Source organism: Talpa occidentalis, unplaced genomic scaffold, assembly GCF_014898055.3.
Source record: "Talpa occidentalis isolate TD23 unplaced genomic scaffold, MPIMG_talOcc4v2.1 talOcc4.7, whole genome shotgun sequence".
In the NCBI taxonomy this organism is placed as follows: Eukaryota; Metazoa; Chordata; class Mammalia; order Eulipotyphla; family Talpidae; genus Talpa; species Talpa occidentalis.
Window position 1 is genome coordinate 431,882 of NW_023605083.1, and position 16,562 is coordinate 448,443.

Below are 16,562 nucleotides of genomic sequence, written 5' to 3' on the forward strand. Positions count from 1 at the left end.
CCCGCGCGGAGGTGCTGGCCTCGTGGGAGCTGCCCGGGCCGGTGCCCAGCGTACCGCGCTGTGATAGCGGGGAGCCCTTGCACCCTACGCCCTCCTCTTCTACCCGCGTGGGGCCTGCAGGGAACGGGGCGGGCCGCGGTGGGGTCTGGGCCGCGGGTCACCTGCTCGCACGGTGGTCAGGCCCCGGAAGGGCGTCGGAGTCGGGTGCAGAGGGGTCATGGGCCCGACTTGGTCTGCAGCCTGAAGCGTTTGGTCCCGGGCACTGTGGGGTGCCATCCAGGGGCACCTGGACGCGCGGTCCCCAGGGGAGGTGCCTGCCCCCCGCGAACGTGCTGCGAGTGGGTGAACTTCAGGCAGAACCTTGCCTGAGTGGCCAGGAGTGCAAAATCCAAAGCTGGGGGTGGGGGTGACCCCTCGACTCTTCACAGCACTGTGTGGTCAGCTGTGTTGGTCCTTGTAACAACTTCGATGCTCTGGGGTGGCACTGAGAATGCTAAGCCCCCCCGTGCTGTCCCCATGAACCCCAAGTCACACCCACCCCGGTGCGCTCCCATTTCCCCCACTGGCAATCCCAGTGCTTCCTGCAGCTCCAACTGTGGCATTTCTGGGTGTCTGGAGGCCTCCCGCTTCCCCTCTACGGTCACCTCCAAGGGCTCTGCTGGTATTCCCAGGAGATGCCCCCCGGTCACCAGGGAGGCGGTGGCACCCGGAGACACTGCAGGCTGACACCAGGTTGATAGGTGAGGGTGCGCCCCCCACCCCAGAGCCGGCTCAAGGAGCAGGTTCTGGGTCCTCCCCTAGGCACCCTCTAGGTTGCCTCAGAGAACTAAGACTGAGGATCCGGCTCCCTAGGGCCCTGAGCTCTGGCCCAGGGGCAGTGTTGGCACACACCTGCTTCGGGTATATTGCTCACAGCAGTTACCTGGCCCCCGATGTATTAAATTTCAGGGCTTGCCCATCTTTCCAGTTTCCCTAGTGGCAGGGATGGGGCCCATCTTTCCAGTCTGGGGCGGGGATGAGGGGGGGCCAGCAGCGGCGGCCTGAGGGTAGACCTGCCTGGGGAGTGACCATGGGCACTGTTGGGGGCCGGCGTGTGAGGGAAGCCCCAGAGGGCACACAAACTCAGCGCTGTGCTGGAGACCTCACGTGAGAGTGTAATTACACGGAAATAAAGTGGTTTAAAAAGCAAAGACTCCATCAGCTCCACGGGGCTGTCTCGTGGGGCAGTGGCCACGTGGGCTGCACCTCCCACCTCGCCTGCTTGCCCGGGCCCTCTGTGGGCCTGAGGTGGCTGTGAAAAGGCCCCTCGTTCACAGGACTCTGCAGAGGGGACCTGGGCGGGCACGCACTTCTGGCCTCAGCTGGGCATAGCCTGCAGCCCACAGCGGGGCGCCCAGGCGCCTGCTTAGTGGAAGTCTGGTTGGAGACAGGCGGAAGGCTGCCTGGGTTTAGGGGCGCTGATAGGCTCTCCGGTGAGTTCCCAGCAGGGTGCCGCTGGGCTGGGAGAGGTGGGAGCTGCTGTGCTGTTCCCAGAGGAGAAGGAAGTGGATGCTGGGCCAGGGCAGGAAACCAGGGCCAGCAGCTCCCCCAGCCTGGGCCAGAGACGTCCTCCACACTGGTTCGGTCCTGGATTCATCAGCCTCCACAGGAGACCCCCGCTGTTGGTCCCCATAGTGCTTGGGGAGGCCCCCGCAGAGGGAGGGGCAGCCGAGGCAGCTCTAGAAATGAGGGAATCCCGCCCAGACGTGTGGCCAGTGTGCGCTGGCCAGGAGCCGGCAGCTTCCTCCCCTGCGGAGTCGGGCCCTGGCGTGGCTGGTCCGGGAGCGGCTCAGGTCTGCAGCGCCCTGGCCCGGTCCTCGTCCAAGACGAAGGGGGACTGGAATTCTCGGCCTTGCAGGTACAGCTCCAGACCCTGGACACAAGCACGTCCCCATGCAGGGTCCAGCTCTCAGCCCCCTCTGTAGGACCCCAATCCTGCCTGGATCCAGGGAGCTGCGGGCCAGAACACCTGCCCAAGCCAGGGCACCTGCCACCAAGGCTCCCGGCCAGAGCCCTACTCATTTGACCCGACCCCCAGCCTCAGGATGGGTGAGGGCCCCTGGCCACTCACCCACAGCACAGCCGGAAGATTCCCTGTACTGAGGAGCCACTCACCCCCCCTCACAGAGAAGGCAGAGCTGCCCCCAGCTCCCTCTCCAGGCAGCTTCCTCTAATGCCCACAAGCGCCACCTGGAGACATCCCTCTAGGCCTCAACTCACCTCCCCAAAGCAGGACACCAAGGGCGAGATCTCACAGATGGCTGGCGGGTCCGAGTCGCAGGGCAGGCTGCGGGAGCCACGTGTCAGCACTAGTCAGGGTGCACCCTGGCTGCCCCCCAGGATCTGGGCCTGGTCTGCTCCACTGCCTGGCCCTTGTCGTGACCACCTCTTCTCCTGACACCTGGAGCCCCGAGCGGACTGTCCCATCTGCTGGCAGGCCCTGACTGGAGGGCCTCGGACGGGCTGCCCAGGGGGACGTTGGCAGGTTTCGCCGATAGTCCCAATGGCTGTGACTGGGGCGCCTCCCAGAATGGCATGTCTGGGGCTTGGGTGCCCTTACCCTGGTCTCTGGCTAGGGCCACCTGGAGAGCTGGGGCCCAAAGCTGAAGCCACTGCCACGTGCCCCAGGGCACCCCAGCTCCGACAGCAGCAGAGCTGGTGAGGCCCACACTCACCTGGGCAGCTCGGGAAGCCGGGTCCCCCGAGTGTCTAGGAAGTGGGCCCCAGCCCGCAGGGCCCAGCGGTAGTGCTGAGCGAGCAGCGCCCGCCGAGCTGTGGTGGGCGTGTCCCTGTCGGCGGAGTCCGCGTTCTTCAGAGGAGAGAACTCCTCCTCCCTCAGCACCTCAAAGGCCACGAAGTTCCTGGCAAAGAGAGCTGGTGGCCGAGACCCCGGGCGGGGGCGGGCGGGGCCGCGGGGCCCACATCCACCCAGCGAGGTGCACTCCCTGCCTCCCCACCCGCACGCCGACCAGAAGACAGCCCCAGCCCCGGGAGGCGCAGCGGGAGACTCGGGAGGGGACAAGGGTGTCCCGAGGGTCCCGTGCCCCAGGCCCTCCGCTCTCCGGGCCCCGCCTGCAGGTGCCGAGCCGCAGATGCCCCCACCATGCCCGGCCGCCACCTCCTCGCCCGGCGGCCTCGGACCCCGGGGAGCAGAGGTAGCAGAGGAGGAGGAGGAGGAAACGCTGCCACTAACTTGGCAAACTGGAACACATCAAACACAAACTTCTCCATCTTTATCCCGTTGGGCGTGAGCGGCTTTACCGGGTGTCCCTCCTCGTCCACGTGCGGGACCTTCTTCACGGCCACGTGCGGCCTCAGCGAGGGCTCCAGCTCCCTGCGGCGGGCGGCGGTCACGGAGGGCCCGGCCCAGCCTCCGCCCCGGGTCCCCGGCCGCCCAGCACCCCGCCGCGCACCGGGTGACCCGCCGCAGGAAGCCCCGCGTGAAGAAGTGGTTGCAGATGTTGCCCGCGCGGAACAGCAGGCCGCCGTCGGGGGCCCGGCGCCGCGCCGCCTCGGGGCTGAGCTCGCTGTACTCCACCACCTGCGGCGCGCCGTCCACCTGGCACAGCACGCCCACCGGCTCCTCGGGCCGCGCCTTCTCCACCACCTGCGGGGCGGGGCGGGCGCTGACGGCGGGGCGGGGCCGGCGGGGGCGGGGGAGGGGGGCGGGGGCGGAGGAAGAGGGGGCGGGGGCCCGAGGGGCGGGCGCACCTTGGCGCCGCAGTCCGCCCCCCGCAGCACGCAGAAGCCGATGAAGACGGGGTCGGCCAGCCTCACGAGGATGTTGTCCACGCAGTACACGTGCACGAAGTCCACGCCGCGGCGCTCCATGTCCTCCAGGATCTGGTGGTCCGCCAGCGCGCAGTACAGGCCCCCGTTGCCGTCTGCGGGGCACGGGTGGTGGTGGGCTCGGCCGGGCCTGGCCCTTGCACGCCCCTGGGAGCTGGACGTTGGGGGGGGTGGCAGCTCCCGCCGCGACCGGCCGAGGCCCCGCGGCCTTGCGGCTGACCGGACTCCAGCCGGCGGAGGCGGCCCGGCCCCACCCCGCCTCCAGGCCCCGCGGTGTGGCCTCCCCCCAGACCAGGTCCACATTCCAGGCCCGCGGGCCTGCGCCGAGCCGCGGTGGCGCGCACCTGGGGCCATGGCCACCTTGTCTTTCCGCTCCAGGATGGCCTTGCCATCGAAGGTCACGGCGGGCAGCATGCGCTGCTCAAACATGACCACGTTGCCCGGGTCCAGCTGGAAGAAGTCGTGCTCCTTGAAGAACTGGGCCGTGGGCCCCAGGGTGAACTCGCTGGTCATGATGTACCTGCGAGGGGGGCCAGGCTGAGGCCCGCGGCGGGGCGTGCTCGCTCCAGGGCTGCGCTGGGGTTGGGGTTCCGCTTGCTTTGGGCAGGGCTGGGGTCGCGGGGGGCGTCATTCTGGGCGGGCCGGAGGCGCAGGGGGCTCACCAGGGGATGGTGCAGCGCGTGCCGTGGCGCTGGCCGGCCAGCTGCTCCACCCGCCGAATGCGCTCCGCCTGCAGCTGATACAGGGTCTTCTGGCTGGGCAGCCCCACCTGGTACATGCCCTTCGGGTACGGCACGCCCAGGCGCGTGCCCTGCCCGCCAGCCAGCAGCAGCACGGCCACCTTGTTCAGGGCGATCTGGCGGAAACCTAGGGGGCGCGCGGCCAGCGGCTGAGTTCCGGTCAACACTCGCGTCTCGTCTGGGTCTGGGCCTCACCCCGTCTAACGCAGCCGCAGCCTCCGGCGGCCCGAAGGCGTCCTCCTGGGTTCATCCCAACCCGGGCCCGTTAGGGGAGCGCGGGTGGGCCGGCCAGAGCTGTGCAGCGGGTCCCGGGCAGCGCCCGTCGAGGAGCGCGCTCGCGCGAAAGGGGCGCGGGCCCTACGCCCGGGTGCTCGAGGACACGCGCCGGGCCGACAGGGGCGTGCGCCTGCACGAAGCACCGCTGAGCTGCGGCCGCGCGGCCCCCCGCTGCCCCGGCCCGGCCCGGCGAGCGTGGAGAGGAGGAGACTCCACGGAGCGGCAGCCAGGCAGCCCGGCCGTCGGGGCGCACGCTCCTCTCCACCCGCCCTCCGAGGCAAGGCCCTTCCCGCGCCCGCCCGCCTACCTTCCTCCTCCCAGAGCCGGCGCGTCTCGGGGTCGCCGCGGCTCGCGCTGCCCACGCGCTCGGGGGGCAGGGGCCGCAGGCGCGCGGCCAGGTCGGGCGGCGGCCCCGGGGGGCGCGCGCAGGCCTCGGCCGCGCGCCGGCAGTGCTCGCGCAGCGCGTCGGGCTCCAGCGGCCCCAGCTCGGCCAGCAGCGCGGCGCGCGGCCCCGGCGCCAGCTCGGCGCAGAAGCGCAGGAGGTGCTCCTGGCCCGCGCGCCGCAGCCGGGCGCGCACGTCCCGCTCCGAGGCCATGTCGCCGCCGCCGTCGGTCGAGCTGGCACTCGTGACCCGCGCGCTCCCACCGGTCACGGGACCCGGCGGGCGGCGTCGACCCCAGCGGGGCGGGCCCCGGGCGCCCCGCCTCGAGCCCGCCCTGCCCCGCGCCCGCGGCGGGCCGGTCTCCGCCCCGGCCGTCCCTGGCCGCGCCCCCCCGACCCTCGCGGACCCGCCCCGGCTCCTCCCCCGGGCGACCCTTCCGGCCCCGGCCCCGCCCCGCGCGGCCCCTGCTGCGCCGCGGGCGCTCCCGGGGCGCTGGTGCAACTCTGGGGTCGCACCCCACAGCGGGGGCCCTCCGCAGGCCTTGCCACCCCCTTGGCCGGCCCGTGAGGGCTGACCGGTTCCAGGCCAGCATTCTCTGCCCTCGGCCCGGGGTCTCCCCGCGCCGGCCCGGCTCAGCGAAGAGGCCAGATCACCCGCAGGACCGAATTCCGCGTGTCACCACAGCCTCCCAAGGAGCCCCCTGCTCCCCGGGGCCGCCTCCTGCCCGCTGCTGTGGGGCCAGAACCCCTGGACTGACCCGTCAGCCTGCCTGTTACTTTATCAAAAAGCTGCTAAAACTCCCTTGTGGAAAACATAAATAAGTAACTTCAGCCATTTGGGGGCAAAACTTTCTTTCATTTATTTTTAAGATTTTCTTTCTTTATGCACACAAGAACTGGGGTGCAGGCCAGAGGTTGAGAAGACTCACCAGAGAAGAGAACAGGCGGGATCCACTGAAACCCACGGCTGAGGGGAGCAGCGGGGAGGCAGGAGAGGGCTGCCGCGCGGCGGGGGTAGCTCCCTGGCTGGGGATCAAACTCCTGCTGCAGAGGCTGCGACAGCTTCATAGGTTGCGTCTGAACCCCTAGCACCACCAGGGAGGCCCAAAACTTTCAGAAATTAGTTTGTTAGGTCTGAAAGTAATACATGCCCGTAGTTAAAACAAACTGAAACGGCCTCCCTGGTGGCGCAAGGGGCTAAGCACAGCACTGTGAAGCAATCCACACCCTCTGCAGCACGAGTTCGATCTCCGGCCGGCCAGGGAGCAACCCACAAGGCGAGGCAGCCTGACTCGCCCGCTGCTCCCCTCGGCAGTGTGTTTCGGTCAGTCTGCCTGTTGTGTGCCCCACTCTGTCTCTGGTGAATCTTCTCACCACCCCCCCCATCTTTGGCCTGTATGCATAAATAAATAAATAAATCTTAAAAAGAAAACCTGAAATGGTGCTTAGGACCTAAAATGAAGTCACACCCCTCCCCGGGCCTTCCCCAGCTGGCCCTGTGAGGTGATCCTCTCCTTTCATGCACACCCTGCCAGGGAGCCTGTGCAGCTGCTTTGGACCTGAAGGTGTTACAGAGCAGCCCCGATATTGAACGGGTTCCTGGCTGGGGGTCCTCACCCGCGCGCTTACAAGGGACTTATGAATACCCCACTGCAGGACACACAACAGCTTCATAAAAGGTTTATTGACAAGGGAAAAGGAAATAAGGAAAATGGACAACTCAGGGAGAAAATAGGGAAATAAAGTCTTTCATGTGTCCTACCCGATCCGACGACCTGGAAACCCAAAGGCGCTCTCAGAGCTGGCCGGACGCTGCGAGCTGGCGGGGAGCCAAAATGGGGGATCCCCCAAAGCCCACGTGTCTGCCTTTTATATCCACCTGGCTGCTGAACCCCACCCTCAGGTCCCAGCCCCCTTCCCTTGGGTGGGGATGGGATGTGGAGTTCCCAGTGTCTTTGGCTTTGGCCTGGGGTGGGGGTGGAGTCCACGAAGCCTGCATGGAATTAGCTTTAGGCCATCCTGTTCCCCCTAACAAAGGGAGTTATCTTCAAAGATGGACTCGGGCCTGCCCCATGGCCTTTGCACTTACTGTCCCCCTGCCTGGAATTCTCCTCCCTGGAAAGTCCTGTGCCTTCCTGGCCACTGAGCTAGGTCTCTGCGCCCACATCAGTTCCCAGGGAGACCCCCCAGGTTCCTGTGAGCTCAGAGAGCAGGTCCTCCTCTTCCTCCTGCTTCCGTGTCCTGCACACCTGACACCCCCCCCCTTGTCTCCCCATGAAAAGCGAACTCCTCAGGAGCAGGGAGCGATGGGGCCCCTTGCTCTGCCCCACCACAGTCACCTTAGATCCACACCCAGCACACAGTAGGCAGTTTGTGCCTTCTGACTGACCCAGGTGCAGGGGTCTAAGCCCAGCACAGCAGCCAGGCCCAGGCCTGCGGGGGGTGCTGGAGGGAAGGGAGTGGCGAGCGCCCGCTCCAGCCACCTGCGCTGCTGAGGGCAGAGGGCACAGGGGAGGCGGGGATCCCAGAGCAGAGCCGGCTCCACACCCCAGGCCAGAGTCCGTGGGCTCCTCGCCCTGCTCATGTGCCTCGAAAGTGGGTGTCAGAGCATCAACGTTCAGGGTGGCCCCCGAATCCCACCTCAAGGTGGGGGTGAGCCACCTGCAGGCTAAGGCTTCCTGTGGGCCCGCCACCCACCGGGCACCCCCTGTGGGCCAGGCCAACAGGCCTTGGTGTGGCCCTGTCCCCAAGGGCCCTGGGCTGAGACAGCACTTTTCTTAGGAGAAAGCCACGCAGCCTTGGACGTTCGGGTGTCTGAACAGACTCCGGGGCTGGGCCAGCGCCTGCTGCATCGGGCGGGCAAGGGCCTGCCTGGCGGAAGGGTGGCTGCTTGAAGGCCCGGAGGGGAGAGAATGCGGGGTGCCCGAAGGATGGGGGGCCAGGTGCGGAGGAGAGGACCAGAACTGCAGAGCAAGCAACTGGCATGCTGTCCTGGGGCTCTGGCCAGCCCAGCCAGCAAAAGCGAAGGCAGGGATAGACCAGGTCCCCCGTAAACTCCTCACCACACAGGTGGAGGGAAACCCCAGGGAAGAAGTGGGCCCAGCACATGCCCCGGCCAGGGCAGCTGACCTCACAGCTCGAGACACAGGCACCCCTTCCCTGGGGCCCGAGGACACAGAGGCCCAGGTAGGCAGGCCACCCAAGAGGGCCTCAAGGGAGGCTGTGGAGGGCCAAGTGACCTCTTGCCGGCCGCCGGTCTGGAGGGGCTGCTTTAGCCCTGAAGATGGACAGCCTGCCTAGAAACAGAGCAGCAGAGAGCGGTGCCCTGTGACAGGTGCCCAGGCAGGGACTTCTGGGAAGGCCATGGGGAGCCGGATGCACCTGAAGACAGGCCACCAGGAGATGGAGGCTCCGGGCACAGCCTCGGGAGGTCCCACTGGGCAGTCCTGAGATGGGCTCCCAGAGGCGCCCCTCCTGGACAGAGCAGCCGGAGTGACCAGACTCAGGCTGGACACCAAGCAGAGACGGGAGGGGGGCGGACCACAGGGCTGCCTGGTGGGGGTGGGGGGAGGCCAGGAGAGCCGCTGAGGGTGTCCAGCCAGAGGAAGGGGCCTGTCACAGGCGAGCTGCAGGGAGCTGGCCACCTAGATGGGGATCTGAGGACACAGGAAAAGGTGCTTTTGTCCAGCAGCGGGCAGGAGAGGCCAGGCCGTCCCGAGGGGCCAGGGGAGGAGCTAGCCGCGGAGGGGACAGAGCGGCCTCTGTGAGGGGAAGCGCCCAGCCGGAGCCCACAAACCTCCTGGGGCCCCAGAGTGGCGAGGGACCCTCCGCGCCCCGCGAGGCCCCCGGGGCAGGTTTCCTGCCGGGCGCCGGAGAAAGGACTCGGCGCCGCGGGGGGCGGGGGGCGGGGGGGCGGGGGGGGCAGCGGCGAGCCGGCGGGGCGGGCGGCGCCGGCCAAGGAGCTGGGGACCCGCCCCGCCCCGCCCCGCCCCGCCCCGCCCCGCGCCCCGCCCCGGCCGGAAAATCAAACCGGGCCGGCGGCCCCTCAGCCAATCGCGGGGCGCAGGCCCGGCCTCGGCCAATGGCCGGCGCGCACGCCCCGGCCGCGGACGCCGCGCGGAGCCGGTTCGAAACGCCGCGGCGGTTGGGGCGCGGGGGGCGCGCCGGCCGGGCGCCGTCGGGCCGCGGGGGGAGCCCGGCACGCGCGGGTCGGGCCCGGGGCGCCCGGGACGCAGCCCGGCCGGCGGGGCCGGGGGGCGGGGCGATGGCCGAGCCGGGCACCGAGGGGCTGCCGCGCGCCTTCCTGCAGAGCCTGCGGCCGCTCTTCGACATCCTGGACGACCGGCGGCGCGGCTTCGTGCACCTGCGCGAGATCGAGTCCCGCTGGCAGGGCGCCGACGCGCGCGAGCTGCCCCGCGGCGTGCTGGACGGCCTGCGGCGCGCGGCCCCGGCCAGCGGCTACCTGACCTTCGAGCGCTTCGTGGCGGGGCTGCGCGCCGCGCTGCTGAGCGCCGACGGCGGCGCGCGGGCCCCGGCGCGCGGCCCGGCCCGGGCGGGCGGCGCGGCGCGGCCCGGAGACCCGCGGGCCGCGCAGGACGGGAAGGCGCCGCCCCCGGGCGCGCGCCCCCCGCCCGCCGGCCCCGGCGGCGCGGCCCGGGCCCTGGACCAGCTGTGCGGCGCGGCGGGGGCGGCGCCCGGCCCCGCGGAGCCCGAGCGGCCCCAGGGCGCGGCGCTGGAGCGCGGCCCGAGCGCGGACGCGGGTGAGTGCGGGGCCCCGCGGGGCGGGCGGGTCTCGCTCGTGGGCTCCTGGGCCTGGAACGCGCCTCGCGGGCCTGCGGGGAGAGCCCGGTGACCCTCCGGGGCGCTCAGGGTCCAGGAGGCAGGCCAGCCCCCCAGCCCCCCATCTGTGCGAGGCCCACCAGGGCCTGGGGCTGGGGGGGGGCTCCCCAGACCCCGCAGCCACCCCCGCCATACCGAATGTGAGCAGCGCACTGAGGACCCACTGGCTCTCCACCCCAACGCGGGCCCCCCGGGCCCGGGCACCCTCTGGTGACGGCGTCGGCAGGGGCCTCCCCCTCCAGGGCAATACAGGGTCCCCAGATGCCTAGTGACCCTTGCTGCCTTCACAGGGCCATTTGCACCTGCCACTCTGCTGGCCACTGCCCCCCATCAGACCAGGGCCGGCTGGCGTGGGCAGGAAGGGCCGGGGGCTGGGTGGGCCCCCAGCCGAGCCCCTGCACCTGACTTCTGCCCGAGCCAGGGAGGGGAACAAGCCACAGCCCCTCGCCTGGCTCCCGGGCCAGCTGGCAGGGACGGGCCATCGCTGAATGGCCGCCTGTCGGCAGCCCCCGTGCCTCCCTGGGGAGCAGGACCTGCGTTGTGGCTGGCCAGGGCCAGGCTCACGGGGAGGCCCAGCAGCCCAGACCCTCTCACCCGCCCAGCCTGTGCAGGGTGCCCGCCAGTGCGGCCTGGCTGCGGGGCAACTGCCAGCCGTGAGCCCCCACCCATGGTGGCCTCCCTGGGGGACTGATCCAGCAGCCCCCCCAGGCCGGTGGCTCCCCTGCCCCTCACTGCCCGACCCGGTGTGGGCAGGGCCTTCCTGGTACCCGTGTGGCTGCACACAGCAGGCGGTGAGCTGAGACCTGCGGTCCAGCCTGCCGGCCCCTCCATCCCCTCCGTGGCCAGCCCTCCCTGTGGCGTTCACTTGGGTCCCTCTGAGCCCCAGGCCCAGTATCACTGTTCCTTTCACAGGCAGGGACCCCGATGGGGGGTGGCGTGCTCCAGGTGCCCCAGCCCCCCTCAGCCTCAGGCCACAATGGCCCTCACCCCTGCCCCGGGGATTCTGCGCTGTCGTCAGACTTGGGGTGGCCAGGGGTTCCGGGTGTGCCCTCAGCCCTCTGGCCAGCCCTTCCTGCCCCACCTCCGGGAGCAGAAGCCTGTCCCCCACCCTCACTGCCCACCCTGGAGCACCCGCCACCCGCGACAGGCTGGAAAGTGGACTTGGGCAGGTGGAGCCAGGTTTCCAGGGCCGACTAGGCGCCCCAGCCGGCTTTTTGCTCGGTCCTGGTCTCCTGGTGCCGCTTGGTGTGGGCCTCCAGGACGAGCCTGGTGGCGGGTTGGGCTCGGCAGCCAAGGGAGTGCACCCTCCACCACACCTGCACCCCACCCCTCCCCACCTGGGCAGCCCTGCGCCCCTGGCCCAGGGAGCAGGCTGGCCGGATGGGCCGGTGCAGGGAAGGCCCCGGCCTCGGTCCCGGTCTCGCAGACCTGGCTGCGGGCGGCCTGGGCGAGGTGGGGCTCCGCGCGGGTGTACCGTGCAGGCGTGCCTGGGCCTGGCGGCACTCTCTGGGAGGTTCATACTCGTGCACCCACACCCTGCACCTTACCTGCATGACCTGTGCGCGCGGGGGAGGAGGGAGCGCTCGCCCAACACTGCAGCCCTGAGCCCGAAGGCCTACGTGCCACCGGCCAGAGCTCCAGCCCTGGGGCCGTGGTTGGTGCAGCCACAGGGCTCTGCTGGCCTCCCTGGGAGCGTGCTGCTTGGGGAGTCCCCTGGGCGCCACCATAGGGGTGTTCCTGGCGACCTGGAAGCCAGACCCTTGACTCTGCCACAGGTGCCGCGGCCTGCAGGGCCTGGGAGCTGGGCTTGGGGGGTGCCCGGCGGGGCCCCCGGGCCCGAGGGGAGCGGCGGAGACACACCATCACCAGCGGAGTGGACTGTGACCTGGTGAGGCGGGCTCGGGCGTCGCATGCTGGGAGGGAGCAGCAGGCCCGGCCGTGGGCCTCTCCCCATCCCGGCTGAGTCCACCTGAGGGCTGGCCGGGGTCAGCTCAAGAAGTCCTTGGGGGAGAAGACAGCCAGGCGTGCCGTGGGCTGGCCCTCCGAGGGGGTGTGCTGAGCGGGGAGTGGCTAGGGGAGGCCTGGTCCCCAGGAGGAGGGCGCGGGGCTCCCTGCGGGCCGCGGGGCAGCGCAGGAACCCCGGAACCCCTCATGAAGGCCTTCCCGTGTGCAGCTGAAGCAGGCGCAGGAGCTGGAGCAGGAGGAGGCAGTGCTGCTGCAGGGGCTGGAGATGATGGCGCGGGGCCGGGACTGGTACCAGCAGCAGCTGCAGCGCGTGCAGGAGCGGCAGCGCCACCTGGGCCAGCGCCAGGCCAGCACCGTGAGTGACCACCCCGGACCACCCACCGCCAGGCCGCCCTGGGCAGGCGTTGCACCGCCCGATTCCAGGGCCCATGGCTATCCCCCCACCCTGGGGCGGGCACCCCCACGGTGACCCCAGGTGCATGGGGCCCACACCCCACCAGCAACCACCCTGGCTCCCTGTGGCTCGGAGCAGTGGCCTGTGGGGCCCCTGGAGATGCGGGGTCGACAGCTCTTGACCATTCCCTCCTCTGCTTTCCTCCCAGGACTTCGGATCTGAGGGGAGTCCCCGCCTCCTGGGGCGCCTGCTGCCCAAGATACAGGAGGTGGCCCGGTGCCTGGGCGAGCTGCTGGCCGCGGCCTGTGCTAGCAGGGTGAGTGGCCCCTGGGATCCAGGCCCGGCTCAGGGTACCCCCGGCTTGGCCCTGAGGCTGCACCGGAGATGCCTGACCACGCCCTCCCTCCCGCAGGCTCTGCCCCTGGCCCCCGCCTCACCCCCAGCTCCCTGTGGGCAGCAGCAGACCATCCTCATGCTCAAGGAGCAGAACCGGCTCCTCACCCAGGTGGGGCGGGGGCCCGGGGCCGGGGGTGGGGGCACCTGGAGCCCCGCAGCTGACCCCACCTGCCCGCCCAGGAGGTGACGGAAAAGAGTGACCGCATCACGCAGCTGGAGCAGGAGAAGTCGGCCCTCATCAAGCAGCTGTTCGAGGCCCGAGCTCTCAGCCAGCAGGATGCTGGGCCTCTGGACTCCACCTTCATCTAGGCGGCTCCTCGCGCCCCAGCTCCGACGGAGGACCGCTGCCTGGACACGGCTCTCCCGCGCCTCCTCCGGGCCTCCCTGGGCCCTGCCCAAGCCAAGGAGCCAGCAGGGCTGCCCGGGCGACTCCGGAGGGACTGCCTCCTTTGTGCCGGCACAGCTTGGAGCTGCCGCTGCCCTTGTCGGGGGACACTGGGAGTCCTTGTTCTGCGTACAGACCCGCGGCCCTGCCCTCGCCGCTGGCCCTGCAGGGCGTGTCCAGCGAGAGGGGCCAGCGGCCACAGGCTGCACTCCCGTCTGCAGCTAGCAGAGGGCGGCATTGCCTGAGGGCCGGGGCAGCCGGGAGCCTCCTTCCCTGTCCACACGGGCTCCGGGGAGGTTGGGCCTCCTGGAGGGGCCAGCCTGTGTCCAGCTCAGGGGCCCCCGGGAGCTGTGCTGGGGGCAGGAGGCTGGCCTGCCAGACCCTGTCCCCGCTTGGGCCAGCTGCCCCCCTCCCCAGTCAGGGCTCAGCCAGGACCATCCCGCACAGCAGGACCCTGTGACCCAGACTCAGGGCCTGGGGGCGCAGCTGCCCTCCCCAGGGAAGGACCCTGCCTCCCGGGGGGCAGCCTGGCCTCCCAGACATGCCCAAGGTGCCTCCCGGGGCCCACCCTGAAGCCCCCTCCCCCAGCCTGTGGACCTGCTGCCCCACCCCCACTCGGCTGGCCGCACCGGGCTGGCTTCGCCACAGAAAAGGGGAACCACAGGACTCAGGAAGAGGGGGCCCCCCAAGATCACACCTCAGCACTGCTCTGGCCCCGCTCGGCAGGCCTGCTCCTGGAGCCCCCGGCAGGAGGGCCCTGGGCTCTGTCAGCCCCAGCGGGATGCCCCAAGCCAGGGCAGCGGCACATGGGTGTGGTGTGTGCAGGGCACGGCCGCGCCACAGTGCTGGGTGCTCGGCCTTATGCGGGGTCCTGGGCCCAGGGCGCCCCTCCCTGCTGCGCCCAGTTTTGCTTGCCCACTTGCATCAGCCTGGAGCTTCTGGGCGCAGGCCCCTCGGGGCGTGGGCATGCTGGTCAGTGCCCAGTCAACCTGCCCAGCCAGCTACCCTCCCAGGGAGGCCCACCAGGGTCCTAGGCCACTGCAGGCCCGGGGGTCCTGGGCAGGCCTCATGCTTCGGGTATGGGGGGGTAAGTGTGCCCCCAGACCCAGCCTGGCCTCCCCATGGGGAGCTCCCCATTCGACCTCTGCTGCGGCTCCTGGGCCTGCCCTCCTATCTGGTGGCCACACAGACCACTGGGCACGGTCCTGCCACCCCACTGGCCGTGCCACCCCCCACTTCTGGGCCCTGAGCTCTGTCCCCTATTCCTCAGCCCCTCCCGCCTGCAGAGATGCCCACGCCTGCAGGGCCAGTGCTGGGGGGCCGCCCCCCAGGAGCCTGCAGGTGGATGCACCTCACCTATTTGTTGTCTACGGCAATAAAAGGCGTTGACGGTGGACAGGGAAGGTCTTCGTGGGCTCTGACTTTGTAAGAGGGGTTTATGGAGGAGGCCGAGTGGAGAAGAGAGAACCCACAGTAAACATGACTGGGCGGAACCCGCCCCGTGGACCCGGACTGGCGGCGGGGGACCAGCAGGTGGGAGGGGGCCGGAGCTGGGGGCACCTGCGGGCTTCCCAGGGGCTGCGCGCTTGAACCAGCTCACGCTTCCCAGGACAGTCTCGGCATCGCTTCTCAGATCCAGGGCCCCAGCCCGGTCCCCTTTCTCCCACGAGGCTGGAGCTGGGGGGTGTGGGGCTCCCCCAGAGAACCAGCGTGGGTGGGGCCTGCTTCCCTGGGCCTGGCCTGGCTCCTGAGGCTGCTGTGCAGACGCTGCTCTCCTCCTGGCCCCAGGCCTGGCTCCGCTACTTAAGGGCCCTGTGGCCCTGAGGGAGCCTCGGCAGGGAGCGTGTCTGCACGACGGCCCGTCCTGGCCTCACTGGGCCTCTGACCTGACTCCAGTCCTTTCTGGAGGGGGGAGGGGCTGGGCTCAAGGGAGGGGCACCAAATAGCCTGTGAGCATCTTAGCACTGGCCAAGGTGCCCAGTAAGCAGGCGGACTGAGCAGACATGGTGGCCACACCCAGGACTGAGCCAGCGGTGGCGCCGGTGGGGAACGGAGCAGGGGAAGCCTGTCGGCACCCCGGGGGCCAGCAGCGCAGGCCCCAGGAGCACCCCCCCAGGACAGTCTCACCCCTAAGGAGAGACAAACCCACCCACCCCGCAGCAATCCTTGACACACACCCTCTCCCTCCCGTCCCGCTCCCCTGCTGCCTGCAGCCGCTGCCCTCTGCCTGTGCCCAGCGCTCCGCGTCCGTGCCCCTTAGCAAGCCGCCACTCCACCTGCCGCCGACCGGCCTTCGCGCCGTCCGTCTGCCACCCAGCCGCCCTCCACCAGGCGCCCTCGCGCATCCTTTATCCCCCACCCGCCCCCCGCCATCCTCCACCGCTTCTTGGGGAGCCCCGGCAGCGGCACTCCTGGGCGTTCACCTGAGGAGCACGAAGACCCACTGTTCTGGGCAGCGGGAGCGGGAGCGGTCAGCGAGTGTAGCCGTGTGGCTCCAGGAGACGCCGCCTGCGCCGGGCCAGGGCGCAGTGGCCGGGCCCTCGCCGGTGCTCGCTGCCACTGGACGGGCCGGGCCGAGCCGCGGCGGGAGGAGCCCAGCGTCCGTCTCCAGGCGCGCCTCCGCGAGGCCCAGACCCGGCGGGGTGGGGGCGCACGCGAGAGCCGGGCTCCTCCCGGGCAGGAGGCGCCCCCGGCCCCCGAGGGGCGGCACCCGCCGAGGCCTCCGCCGGCTCCCCGCAGCCGCCTGCGAGGCTGGGACTGTTTGGAGGCAAGAAGGGGGGAGAAGGCGAATGAACCGAAGTGGACGCGCACCGTCACGAAAAGGGTCCCCGTGTTTGTGAAAGCTGCCCGTCCGTGCCGCGGGGGGCGTCGACGCCTCTGTGGGGCCTGCAGGACGCGGCCGAGGCTAGCGGGGGCCAGGCGGGCCGCCCTCCTGGCGCCTGGGCCTGGGTGACCTCGCGGGCTGCGCTCCAGGCCACGCGCACCCCAAAATCGGCTCCTGCACAGGGGACAGGCCGGGCGAGGCCAGGCAGAGCGCACACCCCAAAAAGGAACAGGGAAGAAGCCCAAGAGTCACTGGGCCTGGGCCGCTTCCCCGGGCCTGTCCCCGCGGAAAGCCCAACGCAGACGCGGGGCCGAGCGGGCAGCCAGGCGGCCGTGCCCCTCACCAGGCGGCCGGGACGCCACACGGCGGGCAGGGCCTCGGGGTGGTGGCGGCGCGAACCCCCGCAGGCCGCTGTCCGCCCTCCCGCCGGCGCCGCGGCAGGGAGGTCCGCACCCGAGGCCGCCGCCAGCCTCTGGGAGGGCCCGCGGTGGGGCTGGACTCGCTGACCGTCCGAGAACCCTGAATCCTGGACA

General features: G+C 70.6%; 2 protein-coding genes across 2 annotated transcripts; one reads left to right on the top strand and one right to left on the bottom strand.

Moving 5' to 3' along the window:
• Window positions 1–86: 86 nt before the first annotated feature.
• On the bottom strand, window positions 87–5,455 carry UAP1L1 (UDP-N-acetylglucosamine pyrophosphorylase 1 like 1). The gene is made up of 9 exons (XM_037494158.2): window positions 5,152–5,455; window positions 4,491–4,695; window positions 4,173–4,348; window positions 3,751–3,923; window positions 3,453–3,646; window positions 3,233–3,373; window positions 2,715–2,900; window positions 2,260–2,326; window positions 87–1,912 (listed from the first exon to the last, which is right to left on the bottom strand). The coding sequence occupies exons 1-9, from the start codon at window positions 5,438–5,440 to the stop codon at window positions 1,829–1,831; spliced, it is 1,515 nt and encodes a 504-aa protein (XP_037350055.1). The 5' UTR covers window positions 5,441–5,455; the 3' UTR covers window positions 87–1,828.
• Window positions 5,456–9,490: 4,035 nt separating this feature from the next.
• SAPCD2 (suppressor APC domain containing 2) lies at window positions 9,491–14,672 on the top strand. The gene is made up of 6 exons (XM_037495385.2): window positions 9,491–9,986; window positions 11,841–11,953; window positions 12,239–12,385; window positions 12,633–12,740; window positions 12,837–12,929; window positions 13,001–14,672. Exons 1-6 carry the CDS (start codon window positions 9,491–9,493, stop codon window positions 13,127–13,129), a joined length of 1,086 nt encoding a protein of 361 aa, XP_037351282.2. The 3' UTR covers window positions 13,130–14,672.
• The last annotated feature ends 1,890 nt before the right edge of the window (window positions 14,673–16,562 follow it).